This window comes from Pteronotus mesoamericanus, unplaced genomic scaffold (genome assembly GCF_021234165.1).
Source record: "Pteronotus mesoamericanus isolate MK-2021 breed Mesoamerican mustached bat unplaced genomic scaffold, CSHL_Meso_final contig_27, whole genome shotgun sequence".
Classification (NCBI taxonomy): domain Eukaryota; kingdom Metazoa; phylum Chordata; class Mammalia; order Chiroptera; family Mormoopidae; genus Pteronotus; species Pteronotus mesoamericanus.
Window position 1 is genome coordinate 7875362 of NW_026555115.1, and position 15250 is coordinate 7890611.

General features: G+C 34.5%; 1 protein-coding gene across 2 annotated transcripts in view; it reads left to right on the top strand.

The window, feature by feature from the left end:
• Positions 1–15250, top strand: part of PTPN4 (protein tyrosine phosphatase non-receptor type 4) — a 258211-nt gene that overhangs the window by 159069 nt on the left and 83892 nt on the right. For both annotated transcript variants that reach the window (XM_054575007.1, XM_054575008.1), the window contains 2 exons: positions 9711–9774; positions 13901–14073. In XM_054575007.1, coding sequence (XP_054430982.1) covers positions 9711–9774; positions 13901–14073 — 237 coding nt within the window. The remainder of the gene's footprint in view (positions 1–9710; positions 9775–13900; positions 14074–15250) is intronic.

Here is a 15250-nt window from a genome sequence, read left to right on the forward strand (position 1 = left end):
CCAGGAATCAAATCCACAACATTTCGATTTTAGAACAATGCTCCAATGAACTGAGCCACAGCAGCCAGTCCACTTTTTCTTCTTTTGAATGAAAGTCTGTCCTTAAGGAAATCTGTTTTACCAATACTTAACCAACATGGGTGTTTACCAATAAGAGCCTATTCAGAGTGGGGGAAGGGAAATACCCATTTCCAGTCCCCCCCTTTACTCTCTCTCCTAAGCAAATGAGCTGAAGAGCACTGAAGGCCATAGCCAAGGATCACGGGCCACTAAACTATTGAGACCTAATCATAGGCATAAAGAATGATTCCTCCCAATCCACACTTACTACCACATCAACAGCGCTTTTGTATAACAGGGGATTACAATTTAAATAACCACAAGGCTCAGGCTACTTAAAGAATAATCTCTAGGGCAACCCAGAGACAACAGGAGAGACAAAAACAAAGGTAAAAGAGGATATAGTCTCAAAAAACTAACTAACAAACTGTTCCTTTAAGGAAGCTACAACATGATTGCTTTAGTTTCTAAAGGAATTTATGCCCCAGAGCATCATTGCAAAAAATAGAGTATGGATATTAGGGAAGTGTTACAGCTGGGTGTGCTTATTGAAAGACTGGGATGACTTGTACCACTCTCATTTTAGAATTACTGTGGTCATATCCAAAGCTGTGCTTCCCGGAAAAGCATCAGCAGACATTTAACACTGGGTGTTGATGAGTGGGGATAGAGTTCATGAAAATAATCCAACAAGTAACAGTAACAATCTGTGGGTAATGGAAATCAGTATCAAAGTTACTGCAATACTGGTAGCATGCAGCTTTCCAAAAAAATATTAAAAAGCATGCAAAGAAAAGGAAACTATGGCCCATAGACCAGAAAAAAAACCAAGAAACAGTTATAAGTGTGCATTGTTTAATAACAGTTTCCAAATACATGACACAGAAACTAAAGGAGAAATAGTTCTACAATCATATTTGGAAATGTGAGCATCTCCTCAACAATCAATACTAAAACTAGACAATAAAATCAACTGGAGTAGATTTTAATACTAACAGCTATCTTGACTTAATTGATATTTATGCACTCCTACACCCAACAGCAGCAGAATACATATTCTTTCTAGTGCACATGGTTTGTTTATTAGGAGAGAAAATATGTTGAGCCATAAAACAAGCCTAAATAAAATTTTTAAAGAGTTTAAACATCCTAGGCCAGGTAGCTCAGTTAGTGACAGCATAGTCCCCATATGCCAAGGTTGCAGGTTTGATCCTCAGTCAGGGCATATACAAGAATCAACCAGCGAATGCATAAGTAAGTGGAACAACAAATTACACTTAACTTCAATATCTATCTGTCTATTCATCTCTCTTCACCCTCCACCCTGTCCCTCTTCGTCTCTCTGCTCCCTCCATTTCTTCCCCTCTAAAATCAATCAATAAAAATTTTAAAATTTAAATCACGTGGAGTATATTCTTTGATGACAGTGAAATTAAATTAGAAATCTGTAACAATCAGATTACTAGAAGAAGTCCAAAGACTTATTAATAAATATTTCTAAACCATGAGTCAAAGAAAGAAACATCACAAGACAAATTAGAAATAGCTTTAGCAGAAATGAAAGATAGAACATGAACATGAAATTTTGGGAATGCAGCTGAAGTGTTTTGAGGCAATTTCATAATTTTTTTTTAAGATTTTGTTTATTTTTAGAGAGAGGGGAAAGGAGGGAGAATGAGGGAGAGAGAAACATCAATGTGTGGTTGCGTCTTGCGCGCCTCTTACTGGAGACCTGGCCTGGAACTTAGGCCTGTGCCCTGACTGGGAATTGAACTGGCAACCCTTTGGTTCACAGGCTAGCACTCAACCCACTGAGCCATACCAGCCAGGACAGAATTACATAATTTAAATGTATATATTCAATGAAAAAAAAATCTAAGATCATTTGTGTTGAGTTCCCATCCTAAGAAATTATAAAAATAAATATAACTCAGAGTGATGGAAGGAAGAAAAGTAATTAAATATAAAATGAACACAAAGTAGGGAAAAATTAATGAAAGTCTGTGGCTGCACTGACAGAGAAAAAAAGATATCAGGAATGAAAGAGGGGACATCAGTACAGATCCTACAGACATTAAAAGCATAGTAAAAGAATGCTATGAACAGATTCGAATATCACAAATATATTCACAACCTAGATTAAATGGACAAATTCCTTGAAACACTAAATGAACAAAAGTAACTAAAGAAATAGAAAATTTGAATACTCCTATATCAACTAAATCAATTATAATTAAAAGCTTTTTGACCCATAGAACTCCCTTGTCAATTATATCAGGCATTTAAGGTAAAAGTAATACCAATCTTACATAATGTCTTTTAGAAAATAAAGGAGGAAGGAACCTATTCCAACTAATTATTACCTTAATTCTAATATCAAAGACCTCACAAAAATAGTTACTTATGGGAATAGATGCAGAAATCCTTAATAAAACTTTACCAAATTAAGTTCAACAATATAAAAATAATTTATTGGACCAAGTAGAGGTTATTACAGGTTGCTTTAACATTTGAAGATCACTTAGTATATTTAGCTTTATTATTATAATGAAGAAAAACCACACTTGTTTCAGTAGATGCAGTAAGAGAATTTGAGAAAATTAATTATCCATTCATAATTTTTAAAATCTAACTAAAAATATATAAAAGGACATTTTTATATGTCCTGGCCAGTGTGGCTCAGTTGGTTGGAGCATCTTCCTGTAACCAAGAGGCTGCAGGTTCCATTCCTGGCCTGGCACATGCAATCCCCGGTCCAGATGCAAATGATCCTCAGTCTGGATATCAATCCCCCTGATCCAGGCATGTACCGATCCAGTTAATGCTTCTCTCCCATGTAGGTGTTTCTCTCTCTCATTTCCTTTCTCTCTCAAAACAATGAAAAAAGTGTCCTCAGGTGAGGATTAAAAAATAATAAACAAAAGGACATTTTGATTACAGACATCTTTGGGAAATCTGTTAATGTGCTAAATAGTAAAATTTTCAATGCTTTTTATGTAAGTGAGATCAGGAAAAAGTGTTTACTCTCTCTACTTCAGCTTTGTTACAGAGGTCCTAAGCAACATATTATGGCAAGAATATGAAATTAAAAGGCAAACAGGTTGAAAAGAAAAAAGAAAAACTGCTTTATTTGCAGATATGGGTACTACATAGATTGGCTGAAAATAAAGAAATGAAAGATAAAACATGTAAATACATGGAAATAGTACTCATAAGAAGGCTAGTGTGGCAATATTAATATATACATTGGTACAACCAATTTGAAACACTGTTTTACAGTCCCTTACAAATTTAAACATACACCTACCATATAATTGAACCATTCTAATCCTAACTTTTTACCCAAGAGAAATTAAAGCAAATCTGTGCATAAAGACCTGCACTCAAATTTGTCATATCAACTTTATTTGTAATAGCCAAACTACGAAAAACTTACATTTCCATTATGCACTGAACAGATAAACTAATTGTGGTATATTCAGAGTGGAATACTTGCCAAGAAAGATAATTATTGAAAAACACAGCAATATGGATGACTCTCTAAATAGTTAAGCTGAGTTAAAGAGGAAGATAAAATAGAGTGCATAATATATGATTCCATTCATATAAATTCTAGAAATGCAAACTAGTCTATAATCAAGGAAAGCTGGTAAGTTGTTACCTTGGGATAGGGTGGGTGAGGGGGATTACAGTGGCAGACGGAATCTTTTGACTATGATGGATATAGTCACTCTTGATTGTGATGATTGAACAAGTATATACATCAAAATGTCACATCAAATTGTACACTTCAAATATGCACAGTTTGTTGAATGTCAAATTTTACTTAATAAAATGATTTTCAAAAGGAGAGGGGGAAAAAAAACACAGTAACGATAAAGGTAATCACTAAAGCAATAAAAAATCATTATACAGCTGCCATTCCAGAAGGAGCACACAAAACTTTGGACAAATGGCAAGCAAAAAATGTTATAACAGTGATAAATGCAAATGTCAGTTACACGTACTACTGAAGTCATAAATGTGTTGAACCCTAGAATTAAAAGACATAGCTTATGAAACTATATTTTATGTAGATTTATTGATGTATATATTACTCACATATCATATTTCCACTTGTTAAAGTATAAAATAATGATTTTTAGTTTATTTACAGAGTACATTACCATAACCTAATTTTGAAGCGTTTTTATTACCTCCCCAAAGATACCTCGTAACCATTAAGAGTCATTTCCCCATCTCCTCCTCTGTTTCCCACCCACCTCCAGCGGCAAGCAACCACTAATCTACTTTGTCCAGGTTTGGGATGCTGTATGCTTTATTTCTTTAAATAAACTTTCTGCCTCCTTATTATTCTAATATATATCTTTTTGCTGAAATCCTTTAGCTCACATAGGTTTTCATCATTTTTTTCACTCTTTTTATTGAATTTATTGGGGTGACAGTGGTTAACAAAATTATACAGGTTTCAGGTGCACAAGTCCACAACACATCATCTGTACACTGTGTTGTGTGTTCATTACCACAAGCCAAGTCTCAGTCCATCACCGTTTATCCCCCTGTTGACACCCTTCTCTACCTGCTTCCACTTCCCCAAGCAGTCACCACATTGTTGTCTGTGTCCATGAGTTTTTTCTCCCTTTTCCCGCCCTAATCCCTCCACCCGCTCACACAGCTGCCAGCCTGCTCTCTATGAGTCTGTCGCTGTGTTACTTGTGAATTTTTTTTGTTCAATGGATTCCACATATGAGTGAAATCATATTATACTTGTCTTTATCTTACTGGCTTATTTCAGTTAACATAATGCTCTTCAGGTCCATCCATGCAGTCCCAAAGGGTAAGATTTCCTTTTTTTTCATTTATCACTACTTTTAAATCTTTGTTTCTTCTCCTGAGAACTTCTTATGTGCATAGTGCCATACTTCATAAATATTCAAACTTAGAATTACCATGGAAACTTTTAGATGATTGGGCCAGTATCCCAAAGTTTTGTGAAGTGATATTGAATCTCTTGGCCTCAGGACTTTTAGGTCTGAAGATTAAAAAGACCTGAGTGTTTATATAAGGTTAAAAATACGAGTTGCATATAAGAAGAAAGGCAATGTAGAAAGGTAAAGTTTAAAAGTCATTGTTTTTTAATATTAAATTTAAAACTTTAGGATCATTGTATAAAAAAAACCTTGAAGTCTTAACATTTTTCTCCAAAGTGTTGTATGTAGCTTTTGTTTATTTGTTTAGTTTTTTAAGGCTTTGTTTTTTTTAGGGCAGTTTTGGATTCACAACCAAGTTGAGAGGAAAGTACAGAGATTTCCATATATCCCCTCCCCTACACATCCATAGCTTCCCCCATAACAACACTCACTGTAATGACATATTGTTTACCAAGGATGAAACTTATGTCGACACATCATAATCACCCAGAATCCATAATTTACATTGGGGTTTACTCTTGGTAGTATACGTTCTGTGGCTTTGGACAAATATGCAGGTATAATGACATCCATCATTATAATATACAGAGAAGTTTCACTGCCTTAAGGATCCTCTGTGCTCTGCCTAATATTCTGCCCACCTACCCTTGTCACCCACTAATGTCTTTCCTTTCTCCATAGTGTTGCCTTTTCTAGAATGTCACGTAGTTGGAATCAATTTGTATCTTTTCAGATTGGCTTCTTTAACTCAGTGATACCTATTTATTTGTTATCCATATCTTTTCATGGCTTGATACATTAGTTTTTAGAGCTGAATAATATTCCATTGCCTGGATTAACAGTTTATTCATTCATTTACCTGCTGAAAGACATCTTGGTTGCTTCCAAAGTTTGGCAGTTATGAATAAAACTATTAACATTCATGTGCACATTTTTGTGTGGATATAAATTTTTAGTTCCTTTGATTAAATACCAAGGAGTGCAGTTTCTAAATGGTACAGTACAAGTATGTTTAATATTTTAAGAAGCTTCCAAACAGTCTTCCAAAGTAGCTGTGTACCATGTTGCATTCCTACCAAAATGAATGAGAGTTTCTGTTGCCCCATACTGTTGTCATCATTTGGTATTGTCAGTATTCTGGATTTTGGCCGTTCTGTAGGTGCGTAGTGGTATCTTGTTTTAATGTGCATTTCTCTGATGATATCTAATGTGAAGTATATTTTTCTGCGCTTATTTGCCAACTATTTATCTTCTTTGGTGACGTGTTTGTAAAGGGCTTTGCCATTTTTTATGGAGTTGTTTGTTTTATTATTGAATTTGAAAAGTTTATTTGTATATTTTGGGTAATCCTTTATCAGATGTGTTTTTTACAGATATTTTCCCCTAGCCTGTGACTTGTCTTCTAATTTATTGCCTTTCACAGAGAAGTTTTTAATTTTAATGAGGTCAAGCTTATTAATTATTTCTTTAATGAATCATGTTTCTGGTGTTATAAGGACATCACCCTACCCAAGGTCATCTAGATTTTTCCCAATGTTGAATATAGGAGTTTTATAGTTTTACATTTTGCATTTTGATCTCTGATCCATTTTGAGTTAATTTTTTTGAAGGGTATAATGTCTTTGTCAAAATTAATTTATTTTTGCATGTGGGTGTCCAGTTGTTCCAGCACCATTTGTTGAAGAGAGTGTCATTGCTACATTGTGTTGCCTTTGTTCTTTCTCAGAAGTCATTTGACTATACTTAGGGAGGTTTGAGTTCTCTGTTCTGTATCATTGATTTGTTTTGTCTTTCACTAGTACTACACTGTCTTGATTACTATAGCTTTATAGAAAGTTTTGAATTCAGCTAGCATCAGCCCTCCAACTATTTTTCCTTTATTATTATGTTGGCTATTTTGAGTCTTTCGCCTCTCTATATAAACTTTAGAATCAACTTGTCAGTATCCACAAATAATTTGGTGAGATTTTGATTGGGATTGCATTGAACCTATAGATCAAAGTGGGAAGAATTGCAAGCTTGACAAACAATACTTATTCTTCTTATCCATGAACTGAGTATCTCTGCATTTATTTATATCTTCTTTGATTTGTTCATCAGAATTTTATCATTTCTTCATATAGTTCTAGTATGTATTTTTTATAATTATACATATTTCATTTTGGGGGTGCTAATATAAATGATACTATGCTTTTAATTTCAGATTCCCACCTGTTGATTGTTAGTATATAGGAAAGCAAGTCGCTTTTGTATATTAACCTTATACCTGGAGTGTTGTTATCATCATTTATTAGTTCCAGGAGACTTTTTGTCATTTCTTTTGGATCTTCTACATAGCAAATCATGTCATCTCTGAACAAAGACAGTTTTATGTGTTCCTTCCCAGTCAGTGTATCTTTCATTTTTTTTCCTTGCCTTATTGCATTAACAGGACTTCTCATATGATATTAAAAAGGAGTGGTTAAAGAGGACATCCATTCATTTTACCTAATCTTAGTAGGAAAGCTTTTAGTTTCATACCATTAAGTATATTAGCTGCAGGGTTTTTGTAGAAGCTATCAAGTTGAGAAAGTTTCCCTCTATCCCTTCTTTACTGAGAGTTTTTAATAATAACTAGGCATTGGATTTTGTCAACTGCTTATTCTGAATGCATTGATGTGATCTTGTCATTTTTTTTCTTTTTCAGTCTTTTGAGATGTTGGTTTATATTAATTGATTTTCAAATGTTGAAGCAGCCTTGTATTTCTGGGATAAATCCCACCTGGACATTGTTAATTCCATTTGATAATATTTTGTTTAGGACATTTGAATCTATGGTTATGAGAAAGATTGTTTTGTAGTTTTCTTGCAAGGTCTTTGTCTGGTTTTGGTATTTGGGTAATGCTGACCTCATAGAATGACTTTAGAATTAATATCTCTGCTTCTCTACTCTAAAAGGAATTGTAAAAAATAGGTAAAATGTCTTGCTTAAATGTTTGGTACAGTTCACCAGTGAACACATCTGGGCTGATGGCCTTTTTTAGGAAGGTGATTAATTATTAATTAAATTTATCTAATAGCTATAGTATTCCCCTCTTATCTGAAGTTTGCTTTCCACAGTTTCAGTTACCCAACCCCTGATGTGGGTACTGTGTCCTGCAGAGTTCCCCCAGCTGCTGTGGATGAAGAGATAAACTGTACCATACATGACTTGCCTGTCAGGAGAGGGGGTGGCGATTCCCTCCAGTGGAGAATGCCCCAAGCCTTTCTTTTGAAATGGCTTTTATTGAGAACGATATACATATGCGCAGAAGTATACAGCATGCATGCAAAGCTCATCAATCAATGTCTAAAGGCTATATTTACAGAAAACAGATAGTGATCATAGATAATAATTGAAGGAGCACAGAGATTTGCCTCCGGTCAGGGTCTGATAGACAGGTAAAACCTGAGAAAATAAACTCATCCTTTGCTTGAACCCCAAACACCAGAACTCATTAACTCAAGGGCATTCTTAGCAAAGTAGGTTTCATAAGATTTAATGCATTCCTCTTCTAGGCCTAATTTCCCCCCAGGAACTGCCTGACCCAGATCAGGGCGCTCTCTGCCTCTAGTATTGTTTCAAGCCTGAGTCAGAGCAGCCAAGAGGTAAGGAGACTTCTTTCAGATAGAATGAGGACTTGACAAAGCCAAGGGGTGAGGGTCTTTTCCCCCTTGTCTGTGTCCCCCAAGTCCTTCCCTGATGCCCCCTATGCAACTGTGCCTGTCTTAGGTTGCTCCTGCCATCAAGGGGTCTTACCCATCATTGACTAACCAGCCATCCTCGGGCCAAGCAGGGTGATGTGAGGGAGGAAGAGGCTGCAGCCCTGCCAGCCAGACAGGTTTTGTCTCCTCAGTGACCTATTTTTCCAAGGCCTCCTTGCTCAAATCCAGCCTTGGGGCCCTCTCGCCTGTCGGTGAGGCTACAGTCCCTGAGACCAGGTGGGACGGTTACCAACAATCATCTGAAAATAATAAATGGAAAATTCCAGAAATAAATCATAAATTTTAAATGGCGTGCTGTTCTGAGTGATGAAATCTTGTGCTGTCCAGCTCCATCCAGCCAAAGATGTGAATCATCCCTTTTTTCAGCATCCTCACTCTGTATCCGTTACCTGTCTGTTAGTCAGTTAGAAGCCCTCCCAGTTTATCAGATCTTAGTTCTTGCGTTCGAGTAACCCTTATTTCACTTAATAATGGCCACAAAGTGCCAAAGTACTGATGCTGACAATTTGCATATGCCAAAGATAGGCCATAAATTCCTTCCTTTAAGTGAAAAAACAGCATAGGGTAGGGTTCAGTATTATCCACGTTTTCAGGCATTCACTGGGGTGTTGGAATATATGTCCTACAGATGAAGTGAGACTACTGTATAGACCTGTTTAGGTCAAGTTATTTCTTCCCATGTGAGTTTTGGCAGAATGTGTCTTTCAAAGAATTGGTTTATTTCATTGAAATTATAACATTTATGGATGTAGACTTATTCATAGTATTCTTTTATTGTGCTTTAATATCAGTGGGATTTGTAGTGATGTCTACTCTTTTATTTCTGATATTAGTAATTGTATACTGTCTTTTTTTTTCTTAGGCTGGCTAGAAGCTATCAATTTTATTGATCTTTTCAAAGATTTTCTTAATTTGCTAATGTTTACATCTTTATTCTGTATTTTAAAAACTTCAATTCATTCACTTTTTATTCAGGTTGAAGATTGTAAAAATTTCATTTAAGTGCAAGCAGTTTTTTATTCAACTTCGAAAAGAATTGGTGAGTATTGATATAATAATTATTAATATAAATGAAGTCTTCAGAAATGACAAATCATTTATGACAGAACTTTATTGCAAGTGAAAGTGTTATTAATACTATTGATTACTGCCTCCTGAGTTAATTAATTCACATTTTATGATAAGGTTTATTTATTTCCCCACTGTTTCTCTGGTTATGATTTAAATTTCTTCAGGTTATCCATTCTTTTTTTAAAAATCATGTTTATTCTGTTACAGTTGTCTCAATTTTTTGCCCTTTGCCCTCCTCTACACATCCCAACTTATCTGCCACTCCCACAGTCAATTCCCACTCTGTTGTCCATGTCCATGGGTCATTCATACATGTTCTTTGTCTAGTCCCTTTCCACCATTTTCCTCCTTCCCCATCCCCTCTGGTCACTTTCACTAGTTACCCATTCTATTATCTCTTGAACTTAGAAACTGATCTCAATCATGATGTTCATTATCAGTTCCCCGGTCCCATTCATGAGGGTAGTAACTGGGCATATTATATGTGCTTTTTCTCTTTAATACTAAATCTACAGTGCTTCTTTTCATATATAAGCTCATTTCATTTTAGGGAACCTGAGTGTTTAGTTTGTTTTCTAGTTCATAAATATATAGTACATTTCTCCCTTTTTCTGTAGTGGTAATGTTCTTTTTATATATTAAATATAATACATTGAGTTATCATGGGAAATACAGTGTTGGAAAGAATTTTATCTTGCAGCTTTCTCTATTTTATTAAATTAAACCAACCCTATCCTCTGACTTACATTATTTCTTAAAGATATTGACAAATTAATGCAGATTTCAAGATTGTTGTGTATGCATAAAAACATTCAAAATCTTTAAAATGTATTGGACTCAGCTGCATTTTATCAGAAGATATTGATCTAAGTCACGATGATTCATCATTTATGCTCACAAAATATTTTTCTACAGAGTTTTTATTGAAATAGAAAAGTATGCAGACATATTACGTATAGTGCTTAATAAGTATATGATATATAAAGTTAATATGTAGAACATTACTGCCACCCCAGAAGCTGTTATTATTGCTAATGGAGATGATGCCCACTTGCAGTCATTAACCCTTCCAAAAGATAAACATTATTCTCATTTGTATCACCATGAATTAGTTTATTTTTGAACTTTACAAAAGGAAATTCTATAGAATGTTCTTTTTGTCTGCTTACTTTCCCTTAACATTGTGGAATTCATCCATGTTACTGAACATAGCAATAGTTTATTTCATTGCTGTGTGATATTCTACTGAATGAATATACCATAAATTAGTTATTCATTCTAATATTAGTGAACAATTTTGCCACTTCTACGTTGTAGCTATTATGATTAATGCTACTTATGAACATTTTTATACATGTCAATAAATGTTTAAAGGAATAAAATATGGTAAGTTTTATCCGAAAACTAGAGAACAAATATTTTACTTTAAATGTTTATATGCATAGAAGATAGTAAAGAAGTCAACTTTGCTAATTTGTTCCCATAATAGTACTATTGTTACTAGTAACAAACATTTATTGCAGTCTTCCTGTGTACCTGGTAATGTGTCAATCATTTTCATATCATTTAATCCTCACAACCATTGTCTGAGGTAATGTATCATTAGGAATGTGTTTAGCCTCAGGTAATATCAGTAACATGAAGTCAACTAATAATTGATTTAAAGACTGTATACAGGCATACTCTGCAGAATGATGCCTTGTTAATGTTTTTTCTCTGAAATATCTATTTTTTTAAAGATTTTATTTATTTATTTTTAGAGAGAGGGGAAGGGAAGGAGAAAGAGAGGTAGAGAAACAACTGTCACACCCCCAACTGGGGAACCTGGCCCATTATCCAGGCATGTGCCCTTGACTGGGAATTGAACCAGTGACCTTTGGGTTATCAGGTCAGCACTCAATCCAACTGAGCCACACCAGTCGAGGAATAGAATCTACTTATCTCTCAGTTCCATGTTTTTTATATCTTTTTATAATATATGTGGGAAATTTTTGTTACATTCCAAATATAATTGGTAAAAAGTCAAAATCACATGTAGACTTCTTGAAGTTAAGTGTCAAAAAAGGGAGAACATAAAAGCATCTAAGATTTTGCTTCTACGGAGAACAATTACTGCAGTCATACTCTGAGACATTCAGTTATTTTTCGTTGTTTGTGATACGTGATACAACATGTAACTGTATTTGTTAGTGCATACAAAACAACTCTTAAGCATAATTAAGAATTCTCTGGTGATCAACAAGTGATATTTTTGTCCTGGCTGGTGTGGCTCAGTGGATTGAGCACCAGCCTGCAAACCAAAAGGTCACCGGTTCAACTCCCAGTCAGGGCACATGCCTGGGTTGCAGGCCAGGTCCACAGTAGGGGGCACATGAGAGGCAACCACATACTGATGTTTCCCTTTCTCTCTCCCTTCCCTCTCTCTAAAAATAAATAAATAAAATCTTTTTTAAAAAGGTGACACTTTAAGCATATTATCTTTTAACATGGTAATTAATACTTATACATGGGCATTTTACTGTATTTTAGTTATGGAAAATATTTTCATGACCTTTTGATAGACAAAGATTTCTTTAACAGGACATAGAAAGAAAACTACCTTTAAAGAAATGTTTAATAACTTGGACTGTATTAAAATTAAGAACTGTATTCATCAAAAGAAATCATTAAGAGAGTGAAGTATCACAGAATATGTGTGTAACAAACACACACACATACACACACACACCACCTCCTTGGTTGTATATCCAACAGAATCCAAAAATATGCTAGTGGCTTGATAGACACTGCAGAAATGAGGATATCCACATGGCCAATAACATGAAAAGATGTTGAACCTCACTAATCAACAGGGAATTACAAATTATAACCAAAATGTGATACTTCTCCAGATCCACCAAAATAGTGTAATGAAAAGAGTGATAAATCTGTGGTGAGTACATAGAATGCACACTGATGGTAGGTGGGGACATATATATGGATCTAACCATTTGGAAAACTGTTGGACATTATCCACTAAAGGTGAACACATGTATATCTTACGATCCAGCAGCAAAAATATACATATGTGCATCAGACAACATGCAGGAATATACATAGCAGCAATATTTATACATACCTGAATTGAAAATTTCAAATGCTTATCAACAATAAATGGATAAATAAATAGTTGTATATTCATGTGATAGAATACTGTGTAGAATGAAAATGACTAAATAACTGCTTCATAACTATATGGATGAATATAGAAACATAATGTGGAACAAAAGTCAGCCCTAAAGACACATATGTATGATTTCATGTATATAAAGTTCAAAAACAAAGTAATATGGTAGAAAAGGGAGACCATGGGTACATCAGAGGTGCTAATAATGACCTGTTTCTTGATCTGGTTGGAGGCTAAATGATTGCATTCATTGTGTAAAAATCAGAGCTGTACACTTGTGACATGTGTGCCTCAACGTATATAACTGACTTTAGTGACGCTTTTTAAATAGCATTTTCTGCCAAACTTACAGAGAAAAGTTAAAAAATGTTTCTGTTCTCTTGCTGCTTATTTTTAAATTTGAGTTGCATTAGTATTTCGAAATGCTGAATATTTTTATCTCCTTATTTAACACCTAGAAAGATTTGTAAGCTTAGAGATGTTGTTAAAAGATGTGATGATATATCTTAAAGTTAGTTTATGGACCAGGATTATATTTTGAAGCTGCAAGATAAAATTCTTTCCAACACTGTATTTCCCATAACTCAATGTATTATATTTAATATATAAATTATATATTTAATTTATATATATAAATTATAGCTAGTAAATTTTGAAAAATGTATGTTAGTTTTTAAACTTATTTCTAACTATGTTCTAAAGTAAAGCCCCTAAGAATTGTAATATTACCGAATGAGATCCACACTTTGCAAACCTTTACATTTATTCTGCTGGGGGTTTTTTTACTGGATAACAACAACAAAAAAAAAGAAACATAGAGTGATTAGTGTTTGTAAGTCTACAATATTTAACTGTAAAAAGTAAATGAAATGGAGTATGAGATCTTGATATTTTCTGGGTATTCCCTGCTTTTTATTATTTTTTACAGCATGAAACTAGAGAAACCTTGTTGGGATTTAATATGGTAAATTACAGAGCATGCAAAAATTTGTGGAAAGCATGTGTAGAACATCACACATTCTTCCGTTTGGACAGACCACTTCCACCTCAAAAGAATTTTTTTGCACATTACTTTACATTAGGCTCAAAATTCCGGTACTGGTAAGTATTGCTTATGCATAAATACTGTATTGCTAGATTTTTCTTCCCTTTAAATTAAAGGTATAGTTTATTGAACTATACAATTTTTGTTACTCATACATATCTACTGAATTAAAATCTCCATGTCTACATCAGCAAAAAGCTCTGTAGGTTCTTGTGGTATAACCAGACTTCAGAACCCAGTTCCATTGACTTTATACAGTTCTTTATTTTATGAAGTCAGTGATATTTGATTACTTATAATCTAGAAATGTTATAATTTCCCGTTTTTAATAAATATTTTCAAGAACATTTATTTGTTCTAAGACACCTTATTTTATTGTAAAAACCAAACTATCTTATGCATAAGCATATTACTTTGCTTTTTAATGTGTGCATTGTGCAATCCTTTTTTGTAAATAGTTCAAAAACAGCCCTTATACAAAATCAGATTTAATCATTGAACAATAACCCCAGTTTCTTTTTCCTAAAATTGTCATATTATTTATTCACTTGGGCTTTTCTTTTTCCCCGAAGGCAGCAATCTTTGTGAGATATCTCTAACCAGAAAAAATAATAGTGTAGAGCTTAGTACAGGGCATTCCATTAAAAATACATGCTCTTCCCTCCCCCACAAAAAAGAACTAGTAAAAATAGCCCAAAAATTCAGTAGCAGCACAAACAGAATTAGGAAAAAAATTTTTCTAAGTCATTGTTTAGCTATAGTTGTCCTGCCTTTTTCCTTATTGATCACCCCTACCCTGTACCCGCCCCCCACAGTAAATCTCCCCCATTGTTTGTGCCCATGAGTCCTCTATTTGTATTCCTTTGCTTGTCCCTTCCTCTTCTTTCCCTGGTAATCCTCCTCCCCCCACCCCACTGGTCACTGTCAGTTTATTCTTTATTTCCAAGTCTCTGGTTCTGTTTTGCTAATTTCTTCATTTTGTATATTAAGCTTCAGTTATAGGTGCAGTCATATGGTAGTTGCCTTTCACCACCTGGCTTATTTCACTTAGCATAATGCTCTCTGGTTCCACCCATGCGGTTGCGAAGGGTAGGAGTTCCTTCTTTTTTTCTGCTGCGTAGTATTCCATTGTGTAAATGTACCACAGTTTTTTGATCTACTCATTTACTGATGGGGGCTTAGGCTCTTTCCAGCACTTGGCTCTAAATGACACTACTGTGAACATTGGGGTGC